This window comes from Mugil cephalus, chromosome 4, assembly GCF_022458985.1.
Source record: "Mugil cephalus isolate CIBA_MC_2020 chromosome 4, CIBA_Mcephalus_1.1, whole genome shotgun sequence".
Taxonomy (NCBI): Eukaryota; Metazoa; Chordata; class Actinopteri; order Mugiliformes; family Mugilidae; genus Mugil; species Mugil cephalus.
The window spans coordinates 13976564-14003883 of record NC_061773.1 but is presented as its reverse complement, the minus strand read 5'-3'; the positions used below and the strand labels follow the sequence as shown (position 1 = coordinate 14003883).

Below are 27320 nucleotides of genomic sequence, written 5' to 3'. Positions count from 1 at the left end.
TTATCCTGTCTTCTCTAATGTATTCACATTACCAGCCCACCATCAAGTTCGAGCACCAGCCGTGGTACATCAATGCCACCGGAGGAACGTTGCACCCGTACCAGCTGGAAGGCCTGAACTGGTTGAGGTTCTCCTGGGCTCAGGGCACCGACACCATCCTGGCTGATGAAATGGGTCTGGGGAAGACTGTGCAGACAATAGTGTTTCTCTACTCACTATATAAAGAGGTAAGAACGGAAGGGTGTCACAGTTTTCTCATGCATCTAATACACCTGTTTTTATAATATAAATGGTAACATGAAATTAGTTTTAATCCGACTGGACAATGAGGAAAAGGTGAAAGCAGGGGTGTTTTCTCTGTGTGTGATGTATCGTGCGAGTGGTTCAGTCGTGTCTTTCCCCCCTCTCTCAGGGCCATTCTAAGGGGCCTTTCTTGGTGAGCGCACCCCTCTCCACGATCATCAACTGGGAGAGGGAATTCGAGATGTGGGCGCCAGATTTCTACGTGGTGACGTACACGGGAGACAAAGACAGCAGGGCAATCATCAGGGAGAACGAGTTCACCTTTGAAGACAGCGCGGTGAAATCAGGACGCAAGGTGTTCCGCATGAAGGTGCAGCAGCTCCGCGCATGATATTTTTATTTTCCGGACACTTTCCTTTAGCTTGATTGAGCCTCGTGTGATTTCTGGTTGATGCTCTGTCCCTTTGCAGAAAGACACTCCAATCAAATTCCACGTGCTGCTGACGTCGTACGAGCTGATCACTATAGATCAAGCCATTCTGGGTTCCATCACCTGGGCCTGTCTGGTAGTAGACGAGGCCCACAGACTGAAGAACAACCAATCAAAGGTAAAAATGCATTTTTGATAGCAATGAGATGGTTTTGTTTGTTTCCAGAAGAAGAAACAGCAGCACAATGGAGACAAAGTACAAGCAGAAAGTGTTGGTCCACAAGCTTCATCCTGGAAATAAAGATTGTGAACGTTTTACGGTGCACAGTGCATGTCTTTGTCGTGCCATAACCTTTCATCATCATGTGTCCCGCCTAGTTTTTCAGAATTCTCAACGGGTATAAGATCTACTACAAGCTGCTGCTGACTGGGACTCCTCTTCAGAACAACCTGGAGGAGCTGTTCCACCTGCTTAACTTCCTCACCCCGGAGCGCTTCAAGTAAGCCCTCAATCTTCTCTGTCGTCCCCCAGCTTTCTTGCCTTTTTCTGCGTTTTCCCGTAAGCTCGGATAGAGATACAACTTGCGTGTGAATGAAATACGCTGCCAATCAAGGAGCTCCTTTCCTCCTTCGGTTGAAACTTCATTATTTCATTCCTCCCCGTGTGTATTCGCCGCAGCAACCTGGAAGGCTTCCTGGAGGAGTTTGCCGACATCTCGAAAGAGGACCAGATCAAGAAACTCCACGACCTGCTGGGGCCTCACATGCTCAGGAGGCTGAAAGCTGATGTCTTCAAGAACATGCCCGCCAAGACAGAGCTGATTGTCAGGGTGGAGCTCAGCCCTATGCAGAAGTGAGGCTAGGAGTAATAATAGGCTATTTCACTTAAACTTTTAGTCACATACAAAAGGTTGAGAGAATCAGTGGATGTTTTCCAATTTTTGCATATGCCCTGGTTCTTAGTTTACCTTTGCATGTAACTAACTCTGTTAAGATATTTTACCCACTGAACATTTACACTTCGTACAAAAGAACAGGAGAAACTGATTGCAAAGTTTCATTGTCGTTGCTTCTCTCTGACCTGCAGGAAATATTACAAGTTTATCTTGACCCGGAATTTCGAGGCTCTGAACTCCAAAGGTGGGGGGAACCAAGTGTCCCTGCTCAACATCATGATGGACCTGAAGAAGTGCTGCAACCACCCCTACCTGTTCCCCGTGGCTGCCGTGGTAAGGCACTAATTCTAATCTCGGCTATTTGTTTCCAAGTATGTCTGCAGGAATGGTACAAAACTATTACCATTGACTTCCAGCTGGCTTTGCCCTGTTGTCTAAAATGACTGGCGAGGCAATTATTTCTCCTTTTAATGTGTGAAATTGCTTTTTGCCTTGCAGGAGGCTCCTGTTTTACCCAACGGCTCATACGATGGCAACCTACTGGTGAAGTCCTCAGGAAAACTGACGCTGCTTCAGAAAATGTTGAAGAAACTCAAAGATGAAGGACACAGAGTTCTCATTTTCTCTCAGGTATTAGTCAAATGAATATTATGTCTTGGTTGGAAGCTATAGCTTTCACTGATGGGTGACCAGCATACACAGCATATATGTTCATATTTTAGACAAATAATACTATGTTGTTCACAGATGACAAAGATGCTGGACCTGCTTGAGGATTTTCTTGAGTTTGAGGGCTATAAATATGAACGTATTGACGGAGGGATTACTGGAGGCCTAAGACAGGAGGCTATTGACCGCTTCAATGGTGAGTTGCTTTTTCTTAACCCTCCTCCAGTGTTCGTTGCTTGGCCCTTATTTCAGCGTTCACGGTCAGATTTGACGGTCTGTTTTAATTGCTCTTATATTAACACAAACAACATTTAACACTCATCAACATTTTGTTGAAGAATGTCTCAGACCAGTAAATAACACGAGGAAGTGCAATTAAAAAAAAAAAAAAAAAGCAGACAGTGAAAACAGATTCCTAAATTAATAATATATTTAGATACTCAAGGGAAATTGCTTGGTCACAGTGCCTTAGTTGCACACAAAAAACCCTGTTGAGAACTACAAGAAAAAGGAAAGTAAAATAACAATAACAGTAAAACAAAGTAAGACTAAAATAAATAAAACATAGTGTTAAGACAAGTTCTACAGATGGAGTTTGGTATAAGAGAAGTTAAGTAGCGTCCACTCTGAATCTGTCTGCTGGAGAATGAGCTCCTCTGCCCCTCTAGTGTTTGGTGTAGTGGATGAGACGAATTGTTCATGGTGGAGAGCAGTTTATCCAGTGTCCTTCTGTCCCTTACTGAGACAAACATGTATTTGTTGAACCTATTCTGATGTCTTTTTTGCTGGTATTACGCCCTCAACAAACCTATAGCAAAGAACAGGGCACTCGCTACAACAGACTGGTAGAAAGACTCTAGTAACTCACTGGACACATTGAAAGACATGAGCTTCCTCAGGAAGTACTCAGGCCCTTCTTGTCCACGACATCCAGTCCAGCCTGTTGTTCATGGTGTCCTCTTCCTCCTGAAGTCAATGACCAGCTCCTTGGTCTTGTCCACATTCAGGAGTAGTTGGTTTATCTGGGACCACTCCACAAAGTCTGCAGTCAGTGTCCTATACTCCACCTCCTGTCCATTTCTGATACACCAAACTAATGCACAGTCACCAGAGAACTGTTGCAGGTGGCAGGACCCAGAGCTTGGCTGGAAATCAGAGGCATAAAGACTGAATGGACCCTTGAGGTCCCCCCAAACTGGGGCCTGTCAGACAAGTAACCAGCAAGGTTACTTTAATTGTTGACATTTATTGGCAACAAACTACTTCAAAACAATGAACAAATGCAGTCAATAGTCATTGAGGGTGTGTGTATAGAGATGTTTTCCTTTTGATTAATGAATATATTAAAGTCTTACACATTCATTTCTTATGCTGGTCATTTTTGACCAGGACACTATGTTTGCTAAACCACTCAAATTTCAATGAAAGTGATGATCGACAACTTTATATGTTAATGCCTAGCGTGGAGGACATCATCAGACCTTGAGGCAGTACGACAAAAAACACAATTTTTATGAGTAATTAAAGTTTTCAAACCCGTCAGATTTGACCCGAACGCTGGCCTTCACTTGCTTGAGCACTCTGCTTTGTTTTGTATCACAGCACCGGGCGCACAGCAGTTCTGCTTCTTGCTTTCGACACGAGCCGGAGGTCTCGGCATCAACCTGGCCAGCGCAGACACCGTCATCATCTACGACTCTGACTGGAATCCTCACAATGACATCCAAGTACTGATCGCTCACGGGATACACGGCGGCTTCCAGCATGCTCTTGTCGCAATTCACGATTTAATCAGCCAAGCTTTGCGGCCTCTTCAGCGCCATCCGTTCGCCGCTTCATTGTAGCCTCTTTGTTTTTCCCCCTTTTCCCCCCCAGGCTTTTAGCAGAGCCCACCGTATAGGACAAAACAAGAAGGTGATGATCTATCGTTTTGTGACTCGGGGCTCGGTGGAGGAGCGAATCACCCAAGTGGCAAAGAGGAAAATGATGCTGACTCATCTGGTGGTGCGGCCTGGCCTGGGCTCAAAAACTGGCTCCATGTCCAAGCAAGAGCTGGATGACATCCTCAAGTTTGGCACCGAGGAACTTTTCAAAGATGAAATGGAGGCAGCGCGTACCATGGGTACCTCTATGCACCGTAATTTTTGTTTTACTACTCCATTTTTACTACTCAATCCAGATTGTGACGATCCATGTCTGACGTCAGTTCAAGATGTAGACAAAATTATTGTTTGACGTTCATGTAAAACTCAGGGTTTAAATGAGGTTTTGAAAACCAGCACATCCATTTGATTGTCTAGTCAGTCAGAACATCCCTTTTATGTTCTGAACCTGGTTCACTTAAACCAAAGCTGACACGATTCTGAAATACTTTTCCACTCGACAGGTGACAACAAAGACGGCGAGGAGGGCAACGTCATTCACTATGACGACGATGCCATCTCGAAGCTGCTGGACCGCAGCCAGGACGCCACCGAGGACACAGAGATTCAGAACATGAACGAGTACTTGAGCTCCTTCAAGGTGGCTCAATACGTGGTGAAAGAGGAAGACGGAGAGGTGAGAATATAACCATATTCTTCAGCCGGAGAGGTGAGATCGCACAAATGAAATAGACATCCGCTGCAGGCTGAAGATCCCATTTTACGACACAGTCTGGTTTTAAAGATACCTCGAGGTACTTTTGCTTGTAAGTCGAGCTGTAAGTCAGTCTTTTATGAGATGCTTCTGGTATTGTTTTAGTTGGATGTGAAGCCTTGAAGCCTTCGATGTAGTGAAATATGCCATTGCACCAATAAAAAAATAAACATTGTGCAAAAAAAAAAGGCTTTCCAAACACTGAATGATGTGGGATGGACTTCCAGCATGTGTGCGAGAACAAACAAAAGCTGAATGGAAAAACTGACAATGTACTTTTAATTGGAAACTTGTCCACAAGGACTCTGAGCCGTGTTACCCAAGGCCTTTGGTGCTGGCTTTTAGGGCGTAACATCATTATTCAATGAAATATTCACATAGTCCTTCTTCATTTTTGACTTGTCGTTAATTACGGCCACATTCCTCCGAGAGGAGCTCTCGCCACGGGTCCTGTGTTTCACATTTTTGACAAGTTTTTTTATGTGTGGCCTGCGTTATGTTCAAGTATAACGCCAGTGACATGTGGCTGCAGTAACCCCCAGTGGTGCAAAAGTTAAATAAGATGAACTCTCGGTTATCACTAAAACACATGTGCCTGCTGAGACAAGTCGAATCTGTCTACCCTGAACCAGACTGATTAGATTCAGAACAAGCTGTACCACCAGGGAAATAGAGATAAATCAAAAACTGAAAGCTTTTCATTGTTGCTTCTAGTTTGATGTATTTTTAGGTCGAATCTGTGTAAATCTAACCTGGAAAACAGTCCGCCAGGCTGTCTCCACCCACAAGCCATTATAAAACTATTGTGTACTATGAAATGTGTAATGATTAACACAAGTCTTTGTCTTTAAAACAAAATGTTCACAAATCACAAGTGACACAATGTCTGTGGGAAGATTTTTGTGCATTTACATGTTTCCCTTTCCCGTAGTGATGTTGGTTTGCTTAGCGTCTTCCCTCTTCGTACTGTACCTCAGCATTTCTCACCAGCTTTCATTTTGGTGTGTTCCTACGTTCAGGAGGAGGTGGAGCGCGAGATCATCAAGCAGGAGGAGAACGTGGACCCGGACTACTGGGAAAAACTCCTCCGCCACCACTACGAGCAGCAGCAGGAGGACCTGGCCCGGAACCTGGGCAAGGGGAAGCGCATTCGGAAGCAGGTCAACTACAACGACACGACCCAGGAGGACCAAGGTAGGCTCCGGCTGTCTGGTTCTAATGTTCTGCCAGGCTAATTTCCGAAGTGATCATCATCACAGAGTCGTTATACGGAGAACATTTTTTCTTGGCAGCGTCTTGTAAAACACCAGCCATGTTCTGTTACTGCTGCTGCTCTAGTTTTAAATAATAGGATTTGGCTTCCTGCCTGTATTTAAGTGTGACCTGAAATAGGCAGCTAGATCAGCTTGTTGGCCAACGTCTGGCTCGTGGACAGGTGGCAGGCAGGTTGGAAGTGTATTTTTGGGAAAAAGGAAGAAAGATTTTCTGAATCATTTCCTCTCTGCGCTCATGTTTGGGTTTGAGTGAATACTTCTCCAGCAGTGTATCAGGCCAAAGTGCCTCCTGGGAGACACACTTTAATTTAACTAATCTGCATCCTTAATATAAAACCATTATGAAGACACATTTCCTGCCTATATGCAGTGCAGTGAAAAGCTGTAAACATTGCTGCTGTATTTTACGTGATATATTAGAGGTTCTTATGTATCTATTATAGTAATCTTGTACAGTCCCTGCTGTTTTTAGCGCACAACTCTTCATATCTGACTCATTTAGGTAACAGAACAAGGCTGTTGAAGCTGCCGCACGAGCAAGCTGCACCTGGGCGTATCCCCTTATGTCGTAATTGTTAACAAGAGCTGTTGGCCTCTTTCAAAATTGCCACTGAATGTGCCGTAAAGTCCTACAGCTCACTTGTATCTCATTTATTTAATCGCCCCCTTGGCGTTTAAAGCACTTCTTTTTTAATAACGCCCTCTCTATTGCAGTTGAACTTTCTAAGAGTGCGTAAAGATTACGCGACTCGCCACAGCTCAGAGTGCACTCTAAGTTAAAGTGATTGTCTGCCAGAGTTGTCAACTCTCACCTCGCTTCCAGAAGTGGTGCAGCGGTGTGCATGCCCCATGTAGTGGTCTGTAGTAATCTGCAGTGCCATGGCGCCCCCGTGTGGCCACCGATAGATGCGATCGCCATGTACTGTTTCTCTTTGATGTGTGGCTCAGAGTGGCAGGATGATCTTTCAGACAATCAGTCGGAGTACTCGGTGGGGTCCGAGGACGAGGACGAAGATTTTGAGGAGAGGCCCGAAGGTAGGCATCAGAAAAAGCCTCACCCTCACAAATCTCTCCTGAGTGAGTTGCACTCAGGAGAGATGCTTGTGTCCACCTTTCTAAAGATGCTCCTCTTTGTAGGTGGACGCAGACAGTCTCGTCGGCAGCTCAAGAGCGAGAAGGACAAACCTCTGCCGCCCCTGCTGGCACGCGTTGGGGGCAGTATTGAGGTAGGAATTCCTAGACATTGAAAAAAAAAGTGTCTTAAAAGTGTTGGAATGAGGGCCGACCTCTGGGCCAAATGTCTGCAGCTGATTTTGTTTTCTGAACAGTAGAGAGGACACAGCTCGGATCAATGAACTGTCATATTCTTACTGAGTGTTAACCCATTTAGTGTGTTATATAACAGTATGACTCTGACTTTACCACAAATATTGGAAAAATGTATTATCGACATCTTGTTTCATCATATAAGTCTGCTCCCTTGTCTCCAGTCTTCCTCTTTTTTCTTTCTCCCTGCCCGGATGACCAAATGCTGAAGGTGTCTCCACATATAGACAGCAGTATTTAGTGTAATGGTGTTCCTTATGGTTCAGTTAGGAAAATTTTTAATAAACAAATACACGTTCAAAAATTTTTAAATGTTTTACTACTTCAATGTTTTATTTCACCAACCTATAAAACACAATAGTTGTACGTAACTTGGAAGCATAACATTTAAATTTTGTTCTACAAATGTGAACCAGAACCAGAAATGAACAAAATAATGAAGTGTGTGTGTGTGTGTGTGTGTGTGTGTGTGTGTGTGTGTGTGTGTGTGTGTGTGTGTGAGTCAGAGAGAGAGTCAGAGAGAGAGTCAGAGAGAGAGTCAGAGAGAGAGTCACTCTCACATTTGTGACACCCTTTTACCTCCAGTTTGACTGCCAGGTCAAATCGGCCCTAGCAGTATCCATGTAATACAAACATGCGGAGGGTGGTTTCAAATATGCAAGATGAACCATTTAAATTTTATATGATGAAAACATTAATTAAGCCAAGCAGAAAAACACAATTTTTCCAAATCTTCAAACTTTAAAACGGGTCGGTTTGATCCGGTACATATTAAGACTCTGGGTTCTGCAACACGCCTTGAGGCGATTTGGATGGCTATTGACGCCGTATAAATAAATGCAGTCGACGCTTCTTTCAAATACGTTCACGCTGTCTCCTCACAATCATTACTAGGTCCTGGGGTTCAACGCTCGCCAGAGGAAAGCCTTCCTTAATGCCATCATGCGCTGGGGCATGCCTCCTCAGGATGCGTTCAACTCTCACTGGCTGGTCAGGGACCTGAGGGGGAAGAGTGAGCGAGAGTTCAGGTGACGCCCTAATATTCTTCTCTGCGCTTGCAGCTATGACTCCGTGTTATCTGACTGAGCTGTAATTCTGTTTTTAAATGGTGCTATCTCTAGTCAAGAGGGGGTTACATGAAAAGGCAGCCAGGGGCCATCTCATCGTCTATTCACGGTATGTTCGTTAGCCCAGGGCAGAGCTCCAGAAAGCTGGCGTCGGGGTTCGCAGAGGTTGGCCGCTCACATTTCAGGACTCCCTCTCGGTTGAATGTAGCAGATCTGGGCGCGGGTTAAATAAATATTCAGAATGGGAGTAGCCTTAAGTTTTGTTTGTTATTTCTGAAGTAAAGCGCCTAAGAACAGTGACTGCTTCCATTACTGCTTCTAACTACTATACAGTTACTGATATCGCTCTTACTATTATTATATCCTCTTTATTACTATTAAAGATGATTTTACCTCCAGTCAATCAAATACAAGTCTCTTCCTGACAACTACTTGCTTTCCTCCTTGCATTGGCTCATACCTGCCTATAATGTAACGCCGCTACATCTTCTGCTATTCTACATAATAATCCTGGTGGCCCTGCTACTGTCAGTAATGCTACTTCCTTATTTGTTAACAGAACTTTGAGGACATGGTGCGGTAACCTTCTCCCGTTGAATCTCTTGTCTTGCTTCAGGGCCTACGTGTCTCTGTTCATGAGACATTTATGCGAGCCGGGGGCAGATGGGGCGGAGACCTTTGCAGACGGAGTCCCCCGCGAGGGGCTGTCCCGCCAGCACGTTCTCACCAGGATCGGAGTCATGTCCCTCGTCAGGAAAAAGGTACCGCTCACCGCCGCCGAACACATCTTCGACGCAGAACACCGGCAGGGGAAGCAAACGCAGAGACCGAAGAGTGCTCAAACTTGTGTGTTTTTGTAACACTGTGCAAACTACGAATTCAGTTGCTCGTCATGAAATGTGTTCGCTATGAAAAGGAGAGTCTTCCTTGAGTTCTTAACAACTGCAAACACTGATTGAAGTTGCACCATCAAACTTTAGAAAATCCGCAGTCATGTTCCGATCAAAAGTATTTACTTATGAAAGCAGGAAGTCACTGCAGCTGTTTATTCACACGTTTAGCTACTTTTGAAGCTATCTGCTTACTGAAATGAAACTGTTCAATGAGGAGAGACCATTCAGAAGAAGCAGGCAAACCGGTCGAACGTCCAGTTTGTGAAATGTGATATTGTGTACCTTTTGTGAAATTAAATTTAATATCGCTAACTTAACTAATATATTAACTAACTAGCAACTAATACTCATTCGGGAAGTCATATATAAACTATTTTATGCAGTGTGTGTACACATAGTCAACATCTACTTGTATCAATTTAAACAAATAAGTAAGTAATAAGTAATAGTGCTTGTGTGTACCTGCTCAGGTGTGAAGTGACTACATCTCTTATGAACTTTGTGTTACGTGAGCAGACTCATCAATTTAAAGTTTTCTGAAAACGCCTCTGGCAAAGCAATGCCATACATTCAAATTTAGTTTTGAGAGTTCTTAAGAGTTTACAAAGTGTTGAATTTGCTGCGGACAGCATTGTTCGGTTGGGCTACATGGACTTTACAACTTTCCAGTCCCTTACGTGAAGAAAGTAGGCCATCTGATCTGAGTGCAGGATTTGAACCTTGCTCCAGCTCAACCAGCCTTTCCCGCTGCAGGTGCAGGAGTTCGAGCACGTAAACGGGAAGCTGAGCTCTCCAGATCTGATCCCCATCGGAATGGAGCTGAAGAAACTGACCGAGAGCGTGTCCTCTGATCCCAACACCCCCGTGCCGGCCAGCCCCGTCGCCACGCAGCCTGGCACCCCCGTCTCACTAGGTCAGAGCAAAATGTCTGATGGGGCTTTATTTCCCTCTACATGTGAAGTTCATGCTGTGGTAGAAGAAGTTTTTGAGTACAAAAGAAAGCTGAGTTGTTGTTTTCTGGACTGCAGAGAAGACGGAGTCTTTCTTGGGTGCCGCCGAGGACAAGGAGACCACAGAGCAAGATGGCAAGAAGCTGTCAGAGCAGGAAGTGAGTGTTTTTTTTCCCTCTCTCTACTACCACTTCTATGTCTTCTAGTGGGTCATCACGCTGTAACACCTCTTATCATCCTGGGGAAATGCTTCTGTCGAACTTTTACCTTTTTTCTTTCTCTGCCCCCAACAAACTTTCCTCTTTCTCCCCCCTGTTGCCCTGTGTGTGTGTCTTCTTCCTCTCCACAGGCTTCCAGCGCGGAGCCAGCATCCGCACCTGAGAAGACAGCTGACAGCGAGGAGAGCAAGGCCAGCTCAGAGGAGAAAACAGAGGATGAGAGGAGCCGAACCGAGTCACCCTTCACAAAGGCCGAGCCGTCGGCGAACTCAAAAGAGTCCGCGTTCAAACAGGCAGAGCTGCCATCGCCTAAGAGTGAGCGGGGCACGGTTCTGTGCTGCAGGTTTTACTCATCTTCAAGGTCGTCCCTTTGTTTATTTAATATTATTACTCTCCCCGTTATCCTCAGCGGATTCATGCAAAGACACGGAGAAGGCCTCGGAAAAAGGTGATTCAGATTCTCCTCAGTCGAAAGTGGAAGACAAAGATGTTAAATCAGGTATGCATGCTGTGGTGTGGACCCTTGAATGAAACACGTAAAAACGGCACAATAAAACAGAGCTAACGGCAGCACCACACACCACCCAGGCGTAACATTATGACCACTGACAGGAGAAGTAAGCAACACTGATCATCTTGTGATAATACAATGTTCTGCTGGGAAACTTTTGCCCCATTCGCGTGGATGTTACTTGTGTAGCACCCACCTAGATCAGACCAAGCCCAATATGTAAAGAATAACAATAATGTACGTAAAATGTAACTGTTGCAGACGACCTGAAGAGTGAAGATATATTAGAGGGTCGGTTAAATGGCGACAAAGACACTCTGGACGAGATGGACGAGAGCAGGAAAGAGGACAAAAACGGGTTCAAGGCCAAGTTTATGTTTAATATCGCTGACGGAGGTTTTACAGGTAAGAGTAAATCTGACTTTTGATCCTGACCGACTGTCTCACTGTTAAATTATCTTACATCTGCTTCATTCGAAAGGAACCTGAATCTAGTTCCAGATTTTTATATTATGTACATATGTATGTGCATCCTTGCGCTGCATCGTTTCGCCTGACAATTGGAATGTGAAAATTGGACTTAAAATGTAGATAGTGAATAATGAAACTGGTGAGAAGAGAACAACCTGACACACTTGTTCACAGATCTTTCAGTTTTTTATTTTATTTTGGGTCTCACAGCTGGCGGTATTCCATTTAAATAAAACTCTTTGAGTGTCACGAGTTCCCAGAGTCACTGCCTAACATAACATGTGAGAAAAAACCTGTCACATTGGAGTCTCAGGCTTATCAGCTGAGGGCGACAGCCGCCTTTACACGTTAGCTTGCGCCTTGTGACTGAGGAATCCTCCCCATTTCTTTAAATTTTACACCCTCTTTGTGCTAGCGTGCCCTGCTGCACGTTGTTCGCTCCACGCAGATGCAGCTTTCTTCTGTCATTAATCTTGTCTGTGTTAATGTGCCCTCGCGTCTCCTCAAATGACGGAAACATCTCGAACTTTGTGTTTTCCTGAAATCCGCCAGAGTTGCACACCCTCTGGCAAACTGAGGAGCGAGCGGCGCTGTCTTCAGGAAAGATGCATGACATCTGGCACCGTCGCCATGACTACTGGCTGCTGGCTGGCATCGTAACGTATCCTTTCACCAGATGCAGGAGCTCGGCGTCGGGAAGCGTAATCACACATGACAGGAGGGAGCTGGTCGCTGAAGAGATGCTATTTACAAAATGTGTCGAGGTGTATAAAGCCACGTGGCCCACAAACCCATCTTCCCTCTTTTTTTTTCTTTTTTTTTTATTGAAAGATGTTATGAGACTCCGCACTCCCATTTGTTGTCCTTGACTGGGAATCTATCGCAGACATGGCTACGCTCGCTGGCAGGACATTCAGAACGACCCGCGTTACGCGATTCTGAACGAGCCCTTCAAAACCGAGATGCATAAAGGCAACTATTTAGAGATGAAGAACAAGTTCCTGGCTCGCCGCTTTAAGGCAATTCTGGCGTCTTTTTTTTTTTTTTACCAAATCTGTTGAACAATTATACAAATCGAAGACTGAATTTTTATTTATTTTTTTGTTCCCTCCATTTCTCTCCCTGTAGTTGTTAGAGCAGGCTCTGGTGATTGAGGAGCAGCTCCGGCGGGCAGCCTACCTGAACATGACCCAGGACCCCAGTCACCCGGCCATGGCTCTCAACACACGCTTCGCCGAGGTGGAATGTCTGGCAGAGTCCCACCAGCACCTGTCCAAAGAGTCTCTGGCCGGGAACAAGCCTGCCAATGCCGTGCTGCACAAAGGTTGGCGGTCCAGTCTCAAAAATAGAGACAGTCGTAGCTGTCAGATGTTGCCTGGGACAGGAGGAAAGTAATCTTGCATAAATGACTTTTGACAGACTTTAAAAAAAATAAAAAATGACTGATTCGAGAAGCCAGTTTGTACAGGGTGAAGAGCAGTTACTGAGTTTACAGTAAAACCCTTCAGAGTGTCCAAAATACAAATATTATGTAGTCCTTTTTCCATTAGTGGCATTTACAGTATGATATTAATTGGAATAAGATTTTAAGCAATCAGCGTTGTTGTCGAATTCCTTAGATCATAGGACTTCAACAAGGGCGCCTTGTAAGGGGGGTCGTAATGTCTTTGGTTGATTAGACATTTTTTTATATATTTTTTTAAGTTTTTGCCACAAATTTCAATTTCTTTAAGTACACATTAACACGAATCCAACGTATTTTAGCAAAGGGATAAATGGATAAATGGATAAAACGTTATCTTTCTTTCAGCACTTCGCTCACTCAGCGATACGGGAGCTGCCTCAACAGCGCACAGTTTCGCACACAGCGCCATACTAGCTGAGGACCCGCCCCTATCGCTGCTGAGCCAATCACGAGGCCCCATATTACACACTGACTCTGTCAAGTTCCCGGCAATTGGCCGAGATCCTTTTCAGTCCCCAGGTGAAATCCCAAGACGCACCCTGCAATATGAGGCCAAAAGTCGATGGCTTTGTTTTATTTTACTTCAATTATATGTATATGTGAATTATATATATCTATATGTCTATATGCATGCCAGTCAGGCAGTTGCTGACCACCCTACTGTCGCACATGCACATAAAAAAAAGAATATTTGAACCTGTGTATTATTTGCATAGCTTAATGTAGAATGCAATATGATATTAATGATGTATGTTTATAAATAGCACTAGGCCAGGGTTAATATGGCGGGTAGGGGGGTCCTTGTTCTGAAAAACGTTGAACACCCCTCCCTGCCTTACATCAAGATGATTGGAGTACGAAAGGCATATATGCACCCACCCAGACGGTAAATGTGGCGCCAGGGGAAGTGCAACGGAGATGTTTTCACATCACTGTTATGTGAAGAGCTTGCCAGAAGATTCTGTTTGACACAGCGGCTTCATTAATGAATAAATCTCAGTCGCCATCAAAACGTGGCTACATTGATCAGCGGGATGAGAGTTTGGGAAGAAGCCAAGGACTGCGTGAAACCGAGGCGTTAAAATGTTATCATTTCAGAACGATGTTCCCCGTGACCCTCACTGATCTATGCGCCTGTGAAAAATGTTACGGCATTTACTTCTTGGCGGTTGTTCATTTTGGGTCCTGGTTCAAGAGATTAATTAGCTTTCCTTAATTACAAGGTTCCCACTCATCTCGAAAATGACTCTGCAAAAATATTTTCATGCATTTTTGTCTCACTTATGCTTCGGTCTCCCTTGATTTGTGCAGGAATTAGCAGAGCGCTAACGTCGGAACGAAAAAACAAAACAAAAAAAGAAAAAAGCGAGAGGGAAACACTGACTGTGCTCTTGTGCTGTTACAGTGCTGAACCAGCTGGAGGAACTTCTGAGTGACATGAAAGCAGATGTGACGCGACTGCCCAACATGTTGTCGAGGATCCCGCCGGTGTCGGCCCGCCTGCAGATGTCTGAGAGGAGTATCCTGAGCCGCCTCACCAGCCGAGGCAGCGAGCCTCCACCGCAGCAGGTGAGATGGTGGCGAAGGGGGTCAGAGGAGTCTGCTTGTTGTAAAACAGCCCATTTCAGGACCGAAAAATGGAATAGTTTCGTGTCCACTCTTGTCTCGCTTATGGTGGACGTATTTTCTCAAATGGTTTGATAAAGTATTACAATGCAGTGGTGGCCGGTGGCTCATAAGGTTGAGGAAAAACAGCCCACCGAAATGTACAACAAGTCTCTGCAAATTTAAGGAATAAAAGGATTTGGCCTCAAAGCTTCGAGGTTCTCGGCCATCACGACTCGGCAACCACATTATTCCTTAAAAAAATCCATAGGGACCCAAACTCGCTGCTCCCCAAAGGAAGCGTTTCTTCAGGTGCAATGTGGAAAAAAAAAAAAAAAAAAAAAAAAAAATCCAACCTTAAGTTGTTTACTTTCACCACTGAGCTGCACATTTCTCTCCCAGAGGATTTCACAGAGCCCATGTTGTCTCATTACTTACTCTCCTCTCCTGTACGTACTCTCCGGAGCCGAATGCGTTTGTTTTATCTGTTGTACGGGCGGATCATTTCGGCCGTGAGGTCCGACTGGCTGCTCGCCCTGACGGCGCTTTGTCGGTTGTTATGCACTCAGGAAAAGACAACTTCCTTTCTCCTTTTTTTTGTTATACGCTAACTTTCCTGCAAATTTCCTGAGTGGCAGCTCAGACTCGTGTGTCGTAGCAGCACTAACACTCGCTGGGTGCTTTCTGCATTGCTATAATCACGGAGATAATTGCCCTTGTGTTATTTTTCTGTAAATCAATGATGTAACCTTCTAGCATTCAGCTGGATAATTAATCTCTCCGGTGTTTGTTCCAGCCTTTCAGCCAGGGAGGGTTCGGCTGCTCCCAGATGTACGGCAGCAGCTTCGGTGGGGGATTCAGGGGACCGGGCGGACAGCCCATGGTCAACTACAGTCAGATGCCTCTTGGACCTTACGTCAGCGGTAACGCTCACCATTTGCTGTAGATCATAGGTGACGCAAGGCAAGCGGAAAAGGGAGGCTGTCCGTTCAGCTCAACTTTAGATAACTGGAGTTACAGACTGAAGGGAGTCATTTGCAGTGAATTATGTTTGGCAGGCAGCAGATCTTTCACAAGCAGATATCTAGAGAGGCTTCACTTTTAACAACACTGATTTATATTCCTGGCAGATATTTTTTAAACAAACTACGCAAGTTAAATTAGATGGCAGTGATCAGTATCAATGTCCCATCATTTCTTAATCATAATAATGAGATTTTACTTACCAGCTTTTTTTTTTTTTTAATCCTTTAGTTAACTTATTACTAAATAATTCTTGGACTCTTAAACTTTTATTCGCTCAAACATTTCTCATATAATGACATATTTTAACAAGCTTTAGCTTTACTTTTATACTATTCAGCGTCGACCTAATTAGGAAACGTGTTGTTTACTATATTCTGTAATTAATTAGCATATTTAGTGTGTTTGATTTGACTTGTGTTGATTCTACTGGAAATGTCGCTGAATTATTAATCCGCGAAAGTTTGTGAGTCAATGGAAATTCTGTCACTTAGTTTGATATGTGCATTCCTGAGCATAAGCGCTTCCATGTGTAGACGTATTCCAAACTGACGTATGCGACTGGCGCTCGGTCGATTAATGCTGTGTCCTTGCAGCTTTAAGGCTCGTTTAGAGTGTTTACGGCGTAAACCTACGCACGTTGCCTACGGTGGTGCGAGCCATTTACAGCATACTTGTGAGCTTTTTGCGGAAATGGAGCAGCAGCCGGAAATACTAAAGCAGAAATATGTTACTACCAAGCGGACCAATCACAGCCCTTGCAGCCTGTATCGCCATGGCAACAAATTCCAATAATAATAATAATAAACTTAGCTGTAGCAAACTAGACAGAGAGTATGCTCTGCGCAGTGGCCTCCAGATTAACCAAATTTATCAGTGACATAAACAAAGATGCAGAATGACATTAAGCCCTAAATTATAAGTAGTATGCACATACCTCCTTTTTAAAAAAAACCTTCATCCTGGTTCAGTTTTGCTATGTCACAGCTGCATACAGAGAGAAATTTGCACTTAGCTTTGAATTGTATTTTTAAATGTGTACGTTATTGTGTGTAGAAAATCTAATAAGAAAACACATACTGTGATAGTATGCAATTAAATTTTAGATCTCTTCCCTCCCTTCAGTGTCCTCCAATGGCCCCCCTACAAGCCATCTGGACAAGAAGTCACTGGACTCCTTGAGAGACGTGGCGACGCCTGACCTCAAGTCAGGAAAACCTAGTGATGTCATCTGTATTGAGGATTAGAGCAGCTCTTGACACACTGACCGCGGGTCAGAAACTCCCAGGGATGGAATCTATATGGATGACTGCTGCCCCTCTGTTACACGACACACTCCTCCTCCTCCTCCTCCTCCTCCTCCTACTCCTCCTTCTCCTCCAGCTCCTTCTTGACTCAAAACCTACCAATTCAAGCTGTCTGTGGATGAGGCAATTAACTTTTTTGATTAATGCAAATGTATCTATCTTAACAATTGCACTTTTATCTTTCAAGGATCCTATAGAAGTATTTCAGTAGATGTTTGTTTTACCTGCGATGGGGAGCTGGGGATCAGGAGGGAAAACGAAGCAGCTTTTCATAAAGAGGATTTTTTTTTTCTTTCAGTACTGCACTACAATGAGGAACCCAATTTAGTTGAGTTCCCGATGCTCTCGATTGGGCCTCATTCTGATCTCGGAATGTGTGTTCTGGCCTCGACTTTTTCATTCAGCGTGCGCCCTGTTGCTTTTATCCATTCGCCTCATCACTGTACACTGTGACTGCGCCCCTCTGGAGCTTGTTCCCCGAGAAAAGGAGAGAAACTGAGGACGTCTTCGGTCATGGTCGGACAGGTGGTTGTTTTTTTCTGAGGGGGGGTCAGTATTGTCACTTTAGATGAATATGTGTTTTTTGTCATTCATGTTGTAACCGGTGGATAAAATATTGATTTGAAAGGATCAAAAAACATTTCACATGTATGCAGTAGCCTGAATCCTCTAAAGACTGCCACCTGCTGGTCGTTTAGAGAAAGTCATTTCTGCTCAACCTGCAGATAAACGTGACTGCAGATACCTGTGACGGGTTGGCCTCTCGTACTGTACATATTCAGAGACTGCTGTTTATTTTACCTCACATAGGTCTAATGATAGTGAACATACGTATTCATACATGGATTAAAAAAAAAAAGAAGAAAGAAACAAAACAAAACAAAAAAAAAACGGAAGAGTGGAGTAGGGGACTCTTTGGGAGCGGACGAAAGGATTTTTGATTCATTTTAGAGAAGTATTTCTGTGTATGGTACAATATTTGTGGTTTTTTTCTATATCTGAATGTTAGTAGTGGCTGTAGAGCTTAACCCTGGGGCCATAACCAGTGGGACCTCATTATAAACAGGAACTGATCTGGTCCGCATCCACATACAGGGCTTCAGCGAGTCCTGAATGGAGGGTGGCGTTTTTCTCCCCTCTTACATCCCAGGTACTTTCTCAGTTCCCTTTTAATCGCTAGGACTAAATAAGAACATATGTGCTCGCGGTGCGGCGCCACCTTAAGTTTAGTATTTGACGCAAACTGAGCTTTTGATTGCTTCTCTCAACGCTAAGGTAACAAACCAGCTGCATTTGGTGACTAGGTGCCGTTAAAGGAGGCGATCCAGAGTGATTTGTTCTTTGATGCGGTTTTATTTCCTCCCCAGAGGTGAGGACTGCGGCTGGTGCAGTCGCAGCCTGAACACACATCTAAAGGAATATTCTCTGTGTAATCAGCTTTTTAAGGACCAATGTTGCACAGCGTTGTCGACGGCGACGTCTTCACCTCCTTCAGTCCTGCGTAGGTCGTACGGTGTCATCTTTTGCTTTACCTGCAGTGAAGGCACGTTGGTGTAGCTACATATCTAGTCCATCAACTATAAACACGTGGTTTAGTGAATGTCCACCAAGTAAAACAATCTTTTATAAATTCAGCCTTGCTATATTTCATTTTCTACGAAAGCTGAAATGTTTGGGCGCGAACTGCAAATCTTATCCGTTTCTTTTCCTCTTTTTCTTTGTTTCTTTTCCAAAGACCAGTGGCATTAACAGTTTGTATTATTATTATTGTTGTTGCCATTGCCACAGCACTTATTCGAAATAGATGGGATGGCGATTGTGATCGACTTATCTGCAGTGGAGAGGTGGTGTTGTATAAAAGCTGGTGAGTGTATTTTCTTACTCTCTTTTTGCCAATTCAAATGATTGTCCCGAGGTGCTCTCAGACTGTGTCACGACAACCTCCTCGCCGCGTCGTTGTTCCTCGGCCCGACTCTGAACGTCGCCACCAGAAAGAACCACGAGGCGGACCTCGAAATGCTCCTCTTTGTTAGTGTTATTTAGTGCCGTTTCGTTTAGCGTGTTTCTGTTCGCACCATCAACTACTTGACCACGACATGTATTAGGTTGACAGATAGAACCTCAGAAACATGTAAATACTTGAAAGATTTTTCAGAGATAAGTCCATGTCATATAGATTTTTGTATGAAACTGAAAAAAAAAATTAAGATGAATGTCGACCGGATGCGATTGCCATAGAACTGGTGTGTGCGCAGTACGCGCTCATCAATCGAAATCATGTCCTCTGGAGCGGTGACCGCGAGAAGACGTCGAAAAACAATACTCCAATGAAATGCAATCAAACTGAAGCCAGTATGAATGTAATGTCTGTTTAAAAAGAGGCTTCAGTCTAATATTATAAATATGTTAACAATGTATGTACATGCTTATCAATGTGGCTTCAAAAGCTACCAAAAGACCCTGATAAAAGGCACCTTTGTTGCAGTGAATGCACAGCATGTGAAGCGTTTTGATAGGACGGTTCACTCTCGGGAGGCGGTAGTGTATCTAGCATTTACAGACAATGAGCTCCAAGCAGTGTTATGGTTCTGATATTTGTGCTGTATAGCAATTGAATGAAAAAAAAAAAAGTGAATTGTCATCCTTTTATTTGTATTCTGTGTATTTGTTCAATGTGTTTTAATAAATCTTCTGGACAACAGTGACACTTTGTGATTGTTTTTTTTGTTTGTTTTTTTTTTTCACCTGCAGTGAACCCTGCAGACAAATGAAAAAAACATGGACGTCAATAACTGAGTCGAGGAGTTCAAATTGAATCAAAGCGAATGACATTCTCGTCTTGACCTCGTGCAGTACCTTGTGTCCCGCACGTCTCAATCTTCATGAGCCTGGAGGCCTTAAATCTGATTAGGGGCAGAAATAGAACCATGTAGTTAGTAAGAAGCAAAAAAAATAAAGAGAAGCAATGCAAGAGAAGATACTTTATAAAATCCCCATGAGTATCCTTAGTACTTTCTACTCCACTGACAGGAGCTATATTGTCATGTTCTTCATTCCATTACGTTTGACACATTTACTAAATTAAAGCTTTAGTGAAAGATTTTACGTGCAAAATATGATCATTTTAATAGATTGCATAATATAGGGCATTGCTACAGATTAAGCTGGCCGATAATATGTGATGTAAATAAAATAAGAGAACGGTTACAGCATCGTGCACCAGTAATGACAAGGGCTAGTCTGCTCCAAATGAAGTATAATACGGTTCTGATAGTGTGCATGCATTTCACAGATTATAATGGTGTCCAGTGAAGTTAAATTATGACTTCAGACGTTTGTGTAATGTGATCTGACCACACGCCATAGCTAGTTCATAGCATAGTTTATTTAAAAGAAGTCACCCAGTGATAAAGCGCTAAACTGTATCTTTTTATGGATCATTTCTGGATGATTATTGCTGCTTCTTCTCTGCCTGCAACTAAAAAATCACTGTATATATATTTTTTTTTACACAAACTTATGTATAAACTGGAAAATAGAGTGCTGAAAGTAAAGTAATCTCTTATTTACAGACACTTCAAAATACACTGAAGGTGACAATGAACAGTTTCTCCACCATTTAACACACGTTTCTCTCGTACTGACACTCACTGGACAACACACTGCAATATGATTTACATTTTCAATTTAAACATGAAGAACATGCTAGGGAAAATCAGTGCAAATCACATATATATTTTTTGAAGTGTTCTGGCCATTTATTTCAAACGAAAAATAAAAACAAAACCGTCTCTATTTTCAAATCTCAGCTGTGACTGAGAAATCTCAGCAACTCACTCAAGCAGAGGCACCTTACTTCCATGCGGAAGTGCTGTGACACATTTCCCCCCCCTCTAAACTCCCTCCGTCCAGCCCACTTGATCCAAGCGCGCCCTCTGATTGGCTAAAACACCAGCCCCTAGGCTTCCCATTGGCTGCGAGCTTGACTTTGCCCCTCTGCCATTGGCCGGCTGCGTGTGAAAGCCCTCAGCCTGCTTTGTGCTGCTGTCTGGGCAGCAGCAGGGGTCTGCGGAGTGGGTGGAGGGAGAAAACCAAAGAAAAGGATAGAGCGAGGCTGGATGGGCCGAGGGTTGGGGGTTGGGGGTGGGGTTGGGGGGGCTATGAAAAAGAGAGGGACAGTGAGGGGAGATAGAGGGAGGAACAGAGCCAGATAGGAGGGAGGGGAGGCATAGAGAAAGGGGCGGGAGCAAAGAGGGTTACCTCATAGAGCTGCTAGTGTACACGGTTGCAGGGAAGAAGTTGTGGGAAAGTAAACAGCACAGGAGAATTCCAATCTGTGTTCAGCCACTTGCAGCCCTCGCAGGACACCATAAAGATGAGTGTGCTGGAACCGGTGGCGTGGTAAAAGAGTTTATGGGAGGCTACCAGGATTAAAGGGTCACCGGGGAGTGCCTGAAGCTTCACCGCGGACACACTACTACTGAGGACAAGGAGGTGAGAGGCGTATATATATGTATCTGTTGTCATCCAAGCAGTTTCCCTCCGTGCTTCCTTTATTCTGTCCCTCCTCTCTCTCCCTCCCCACTCTCAGCACGGTTAGCATGTTGCAGAGGCAGCAGCTTTGTCCAAGGGGGCCATTGATGGAGTCAGGAGGGGGGTGGGTGTGCTAGTTTGTGTGTGTGCGTGTGTCTGTGTGTGTGTGTGTGTCTCAGTCCGGGCAGCTGTAGGGGGCAGCTGAGAAGACAGGGAAAGGTGGTGGAGGAGAGCAGAAGATGTGGATGGCAAACGCCAGTGTGGCCCTTTGACAGAGTACACACCATCACGGGCGATTAAGCCTGAGCCGGCTTCAGAGAGCCGGCAGGGGACACACAGAGCGCGAGGCCTTGTTATGATAGCAGCAGTTCCTGAGACACGACCGGGAGGAACGAGCGGAGGGTCGGTGGCTCATCCTCTACACAGACACCTCTGGCCGGCTGTTTTTCAGCTGCAATGCACAGCCCTCCCAGTGCCCGAGGCTATAAAAAGAGATTCCCTGGCCTGGGCCCGGCCTCAGCCGTTCCACTTTGACGGTTGCTTCCTCGAGTACAATAGCCCCTCCCAGGATGGATTTCACGCTGCCTCTATACTCTCCTCAGAATAGAGAGAGGGGGGGGCACTGGGAGGAGAGGCGTGAGAGAGGGAGAGAGGGGAGCTAAGGGACCTCTGACCAAGTAATTTGCATTTTGAGCTTGGCCACTCTTTCTGCCTCCCTCGCCGGATGTCCAAGAGTCCTTTTTTTTTTCTTTCAAGAAACTCCATGGACTGACTGTATGGGATGTTTTCCTCCTTAGTCACAGTCCAGCCCTCATAACCAGGGTACGGACGGCTTGAGACAACCACAAAGACTCCACTGTCATTGGGAACCTTCTTCCTTTTGCCACACATTCAACCACCATGCTGGTCATATGTACACATGTAAGGCCTTGGCGGCTCAGCTACACAATCGGTCCTTTAATGGCGGTGACACGCCGGCTAAATGTTTTGCCGGTGCACCGTATGACACGTTCACTACATTCCTCTGAGACCGGTAGATAATTAACCCGTAGAAGGAATGTTTGCAAGTGGAGGCTTATCTCCAGTATTTTGTCACAGTCACATCACGTCGCCCAAACACGACTTCTCTGGTTTCATGGGAGTTCTTCTGATAGCAGACTTGTGACTCAGCCCCACTGGTAACCTTCATCTTCGCCATCGTCCCCTTGTATCCGGGGGCCTGAGTTCGCATTGTAGGCGACGTTTGATTTGAGTAACATTAAAAGCAGTGCGTGATATTTCAAACGCTGAGCACTTTTCATTGAGGAATATGTGCTCACATGCGATATGTGATTTGACTAGAACATCAAAGAGGCAGCCGCCCCCCTGCTGTGCCCCAAGCTACGCAGTGGCAAACCTCAAACACAATGTCAACGCTGACGCCAAAGGCAACAGCAGCACACGGTGGTGGGAATCAAAGAACTTGTGCAATGCACCTTGCACAATGTGAATTGTTGGAGTCTGTTTAGGTCTGAGATGTTGTGCAGCTACTGTCGTTCTCTGCCCTTGGTCCCAACTCGACTTCTTTGTGGTGATTTTGTGGTCTGGACGAATTGGTTGGACGAGGCTGACACCTGCTCAAAGGAAAGTTCATCCAAAAGCCGTAGATTGAGAACTGGAAATAAGGATGCACACATATTTTTGATACAAAGCTGAAAAAATGTATCTCTGGACAACTAAACAACTTTGAGAGGTATTCTACTAATACTGTTGTTGGAAATCTTGACTGTAGGAAAGTTAACTATGACGACATCCCTGTTTGGGACTGGAACGTGTTGAACATCCTGGAAAGTGTTTTTTTTTAAGGTCTGAGACTTTAGGACCCCCTCAGACAAAGTGAAACAATAGCACTCTGTTTCCCAACATCCTCTGTTATTTGTCCATTTTATTGCCTTAATTCGATTATACTGTGAAACGGTTTTTAGTTTCTCTTTCTTATAGTCTCTATCTGCAATGCTCCCATGTATCTATAGACAGGTTCTGCTGTTTATTCTGGAGGATTATTCTTTGTGTGTTGTTAAAGTTGTGAGTGATTTCTGGATGTTTGTTTTTGCGATGGACACTGGTGACACCAAATCTAAAAATACATACGTAACATTAAACAGCTTTGACACAAGCTGCCTCAGGTGAGTGGCGAGTGGGTTCTGTGGCACCTTAATGACCTCTGTGGCTGAGCAGCGTGTCGCAGCAACTGCTGCAGCTACAGCTGCTCAAAGTTGTTTTTTAGAAAAATAACATGAACCTGCCCCTTCACCTCTCACAGTATCCTCACCTAATGCTTGTCCCTAGGTAGCCTTCCTCCAGCTCTCCCGTATCATCCCTTGGGAGTGGGAGTTTGAAAGTCGTTTGCACTATGGCAAAGTTTGGAGCGCAGCCAACACAGCACTAATAGTTTTGGTCCCTTTCTTGTGAGTTTGGCAGCTCTATGGGAGTGCTATTCTAAATCGGAAGAACCACTGATAGCGTGGAGACAGGCCGGAAATGTCTAACAGGGGTTCAAGAGACGACTTTGCTGGCCGTACTCTTCAAGAATAAGACGCCTAATAGACATTGATTAAAAAGTCCCTGTAGTTCTTTGACTAACTAATTACTTCCTTTCATTTCCAAATGGCTTTCCCCCAGCAGTGCTGATGGCACTTCTCCTTGTCTACATGTGTTTCTGTCACAGACTCCACCTTGTGATGTATTATTAACCTCTAACTGATGAAGGCAAGGTGTGTGTGGGGGTACCATAATAAAATGAGCAATACTGCATAGTTGAACCAGCAGCTTTGAAACCCAGAAACTCTTGAAACTACTAGAAAAGTATTTTGTAGTAACTAGCATAAACAAGCCATTTCAACCCTCCGGAGATACAGCGATGACTTTGTGTCACATATTTTTGGACTTATTTGTTTAAAAACCGAGTGCCAGAATTATAAAAAAAATAAAAAAAGATCAACACAAACACATTTATTCGTCTGTTCCCAATACAATAGAGCACACACTTGTGTTTGGCGCAGTATTGTGTTCTAAACACAGATGGGAAGTAGAGGTTACACCCACTGTGTCCTTGATTAATTTGACATCACTAACGTATCACTGCTGTTGTGGAGTTGCATTAGTGGAGCTGCTCTCTACACCAGAGGGCATGTGAAGGCCAGACTGGTTCCTGAATGAATAATTCATCCCTGCATGTCTTGACAGTGGCGGCATGGCAGCAGAGCTGGGGAAAGGTAGGAATGAACTGTTTCCAAAGTGCATATAGAACCCGGTTGTCATGTTGTGATTACTGATGTGAGATGGCGCACGCATTCTTTAATTCCTTTAAAATGAAATGTAACATCCATCACTTTTAAAATATAAAATTCGGTATCATCTGTGTATACGTCAATCTATGAGATGTGTGTGAACTGCCTCCTGCTCAGATTGTTACGCCTTTTGTCTTCCAAGCAGAGTAAGTCTTATTCTGTCTGGTCCCGGGGAGCAGTTTGCAGTTACTAAACTGGCCGCCTCCCATTCGGAGCTCTTGATAGGAAGTCAACAGAAACGCTGAAGAAAGAAGGAGTGCCAGAGGCAGAGTCGTCTGCGCCTGGCACTGTTTGTTGTTATCAATGGTCTGCTAGTCTTTCATTGTCTGTCGAGTGTTTTTGCGCCACTTTCTGAAGAGGAAAGCATTAAAGTAGCGACGCTGTCAGTGACTTTCTGTTAGATTTTCCAATGGTGTTTATTCAGCTGTCACCAGCTGCTCTTCTCATCCATTGTATATTGAGATGTCCGACCGCCACTGACCAGTGGCTCGAGGTTTGTTTACAGTTGGTCAAACATAGCTTTATGTGAATCACTGGCCAGAACTAAGTATGACTTTCTCAAAATCCCTAATGAAAGCCTTAAATCCAGTTTGGAAACCCCTTTTTTCTTCCTTCTGTTTTCAAACCCTGTCATTTAGTTTCATTTTTTTTTTTTTTTCTACATCCTAAATTCTTTGTGACATAAAGCACCATACAACACGGATCAGAGGAATCATGCTTCATCAATGCCAAGTATGCACAAGATGTGAAGTACAAGAAAACATAGCTAAATATACTAATCCAAGAAGTGCTACATTTAAGACAATAAGCCGTTTGAAGTTTTCAGACATATTCACACGCTGCAATTGTGTGACACGCCTTAGATCCACAGAAGTGTACACACTCAACATCCCTCCACTTATTACCACACTTGGTACACGATGAGGGAGTTTTCAGAGCTTTATGTAGGTCAGGGACAGGGTGTGTAGGAGTTGGTTTCATCTCTATTCTATGATGTATCTTATTTTTCCCTCAAGAATAGCTGCAGCACCACCCATGGGACTCTTTGCTTGCCTAAGCTGGATTCTGTTTTTATGGCTGGTCCAAATGCCCTCTCTCAAAGGATGTCACTCAAGGTCTCCATTGTAAACCGGAGGTGGGTATTTTTAAGCGTGAAAGCTAGTTCCACTCCAGGTGTGGAGGTAGCCAGCCACTCTGCTAAATGGGATAATTTCAGTTGGATCTCCATCATCGCGATGCAATACGGATTTTTTGAACATTTATTCATTCATTCATTCCATGAAAACAAAACAGAGTGCCACGTTCATCTGACAAAATCCTCTTTTCCTCCAGTTTTATAAAAGCCATACCATAGGCCGCACGGCCACGGCCCAAATGACCTGTGAGCTAATCAGTTCTGCCGTGACGAATGCAGAAACAATGCTCTCTGAGGACAGAAGTTTACCCTCCACAAAAGAGTCATTGTTGATTTGACCAATGAGTGGGCCGAGTGGAGAAACTGTATTTGTGGTACAGAGGAGGAAAATGGGTCCAAAGGCTGGAGTAGTAAACAAGCAAAGAAGTCTGTGGACATGACTTTCTTAAGAGTCTTTTATACAGCTAGCATTTGCACATTTACGCATAATTTGGGTTTACAATTTAAGTCGTCATACTTGTATTTATGTGTTCATATACTATATAGACACACACAGGGGCAGGGACAGTTCTCAGAATGTGTAAAAATATATTTAGACCTTAATCAAAAACTGTCATGAGGATTCAGTTAGACAAATCAACAGGATATCTTCAAAGTTGATTCCTTTTTAGTAAGGAAATTCCTCCGTATTTCCTTGTTAAGTAGTCCTTACTTGAGTTCTCTGACTCACTCTGTCGTATGCACGGGAGAAGCCAGGAGGATAGAACAAACAAAATATTCTTATGGCTGTTCGTGTTGGAGAACTCACGCTTAACTGTTCCTGAACATGAGGGCAATCAAACATCGCGTCCAAACTGAGGTGTCAGCAAGTAGTAAAAGCAAATGGGCGCTGTAACAGACGTTACGACAGCTCTTGCATGCAGGGTGGACAAAAAGTGCCAGCAAATCCTTTTAACAGTCCTCAAATAACGTGTTTAAGGGGAGCAGTCGTCACACGTTCGGCTGCCTCGGCTTTATCCTGTCATTTTCCCAAAAAGGGCCTGACAAACTGCCCTAGCCGGCCCCGCGGAGTTCCAGCACTGGAAGCAATCAGGAGTGGTATACTGACGTGTAGCAACAGAATGTGCATGTCATAGAAAATCCCCACTGGGTGGAATAATTGTGGGCAGCGTTTTAAGACCTTGAGGTAACGTGTGTCACAAAACTTCCACTTTGAAAATATGCTATCAACAAATCTGATTGACTGCAAATGACCAAGGTGTTTGTCGAGGAAGCGGCATGGGTGGCGGCGTGACACATTATGTGCATGTTTGCCTTCATTGATACATTATCATTTTC

At 44.3% G+C, this 27320-nt stretch overlaps 2 protein-coding genes across 10 annotated transcripts in view; both read left to right on the top strand.

The window, feature by feature from the left end:
- chd5 (chromodomain helicase DNA binding protein 5) overlaps nucleotides 1-19690 on the top strand; it is a 40034-nt gene extending 20344 nt beyond the window's left edge. For 2 of the 7 annotated variants that reach the window (XM_047582291.1, XM_047582295.1), the window contains exons 14-41: nucleotides 36-227; nucleotides 413-613; nucleotides 714-851; nucleotides 1052-1173; nucleotides 1353-1526; nucleotides 1761-1902; nucleotides 2068-2199; nucleotides 2317-2434; nucleotides 3841-3965; nucleotides 4114-4375; nucleotides 4625-4797; nucleotides 5895-6069; nucleotides 7098-7184; nucleotides 7287-7375; nucleotides 8370-8503; nucleotides 9159-9303; nucleotides 10189-10348; nucleotides 10464-10543; nucleotides 10735-10918; nucleotides 11013-11102; nucleotides 11376-11519; nucleotides 12138-12246; nucleotides 12472-12604; nucleotides 12714-12909; nucleotides 13396-13569; nucleotides 14456-14619; nucleotides 15452-15578; nucleotides 16804-19690. In XM_047582291.1, coding sequence (XP_047438247.1) covers nucleotides 36-227; nucleotides 413-613; nucleotides 714-851; nucleotides 1052-1173; nucleotides 1353-1526; nucleotides 1761-1902; nucleotides 2068-2199; nucleotides 2317-2434; nucleotides 3841-3965; nucleotides 4114-4375; nucleotides 4625-4797; nucleotides 5895-6069; nucleotides 7098-7184; nucleotides 7287-7375; nucleotides 8370-8503; nucleotides 9159-9303; nucleotides 10189-10348; nucleotides 10464-10543; nucleotides 10735-10918; nucleotides 11013-11102; nucleotides 11376-11519; nucleotides 12138-12246; nucleotides 12472-12604; nucleotides 12714-12909; nucleotides 13396-13569; nucleotides 14456-14619; nucleotides 15452-15578; nucleotides 16804-16925 — 4092 coding nt within the window. In that variant the 3' untranslated portion in view covers nucleotides 16926-19690. The remainder of the gene's footprint in view (nucleotides 1-35; nucleotides 228-412; nucleotides 614-713; nucleotides 852-1051; nucleotides 1174-1352; nucleotides 1527-1760; nucleotides 1903-2067; nucleotides 2200-2316; nucleotides 2435-3840; nucleotides 3966-4113; nucleotides 4376-4624; nucleotides 4798-5894; nucleotides 6070-7097; nucleotides 7185-7286; nucleotides 7376-8369; nucleotides 8504-9158; nucleotides 9304-10188; nucleotides 10349-10463; nucleotides 10544-10734; nucleotides 10919-11012; nucleotides 11103-11375; nucleotides 11520-12137; nucleotides 12247-12471; nucleotides 12605-12713; nucleotides 12910-13395; nucleotides 13570-14455; nucleotides 14620-15451; nucleotides 15579-16803) is intronic. The other 5 variants (XM_047582292.1, XM_047582293.1, XM_047582294.1 and 2 more) reach the window with 5 other exon arrangements.
- Nucleotides 19691-21154: 1464 nt separating this feature from the next.
- The window catches only part of arhgef10la (Rho guanine nucleotide exchange factor (GEF) 10-like a), a 106127-nt gene continuing 99961 nt past the window's right edge, over nucleotides 21155-27320 (top strand). The window contains exon 1 of one of the 3 annotated variants that reach the window (XM_047582411.1): nucleotides 21155-21479. The gene's annotated coding sequence lies outside the window, so the exon portion shown is untranslated. Of the gene's footprint in view, nucleotides 21480-25873; nucleotides 25983-27320 lie in introns of those variants that run through there. The other 2 variants (XM_047582414.1, XM_047582413.1) reach the window with 2 other exon arrangements.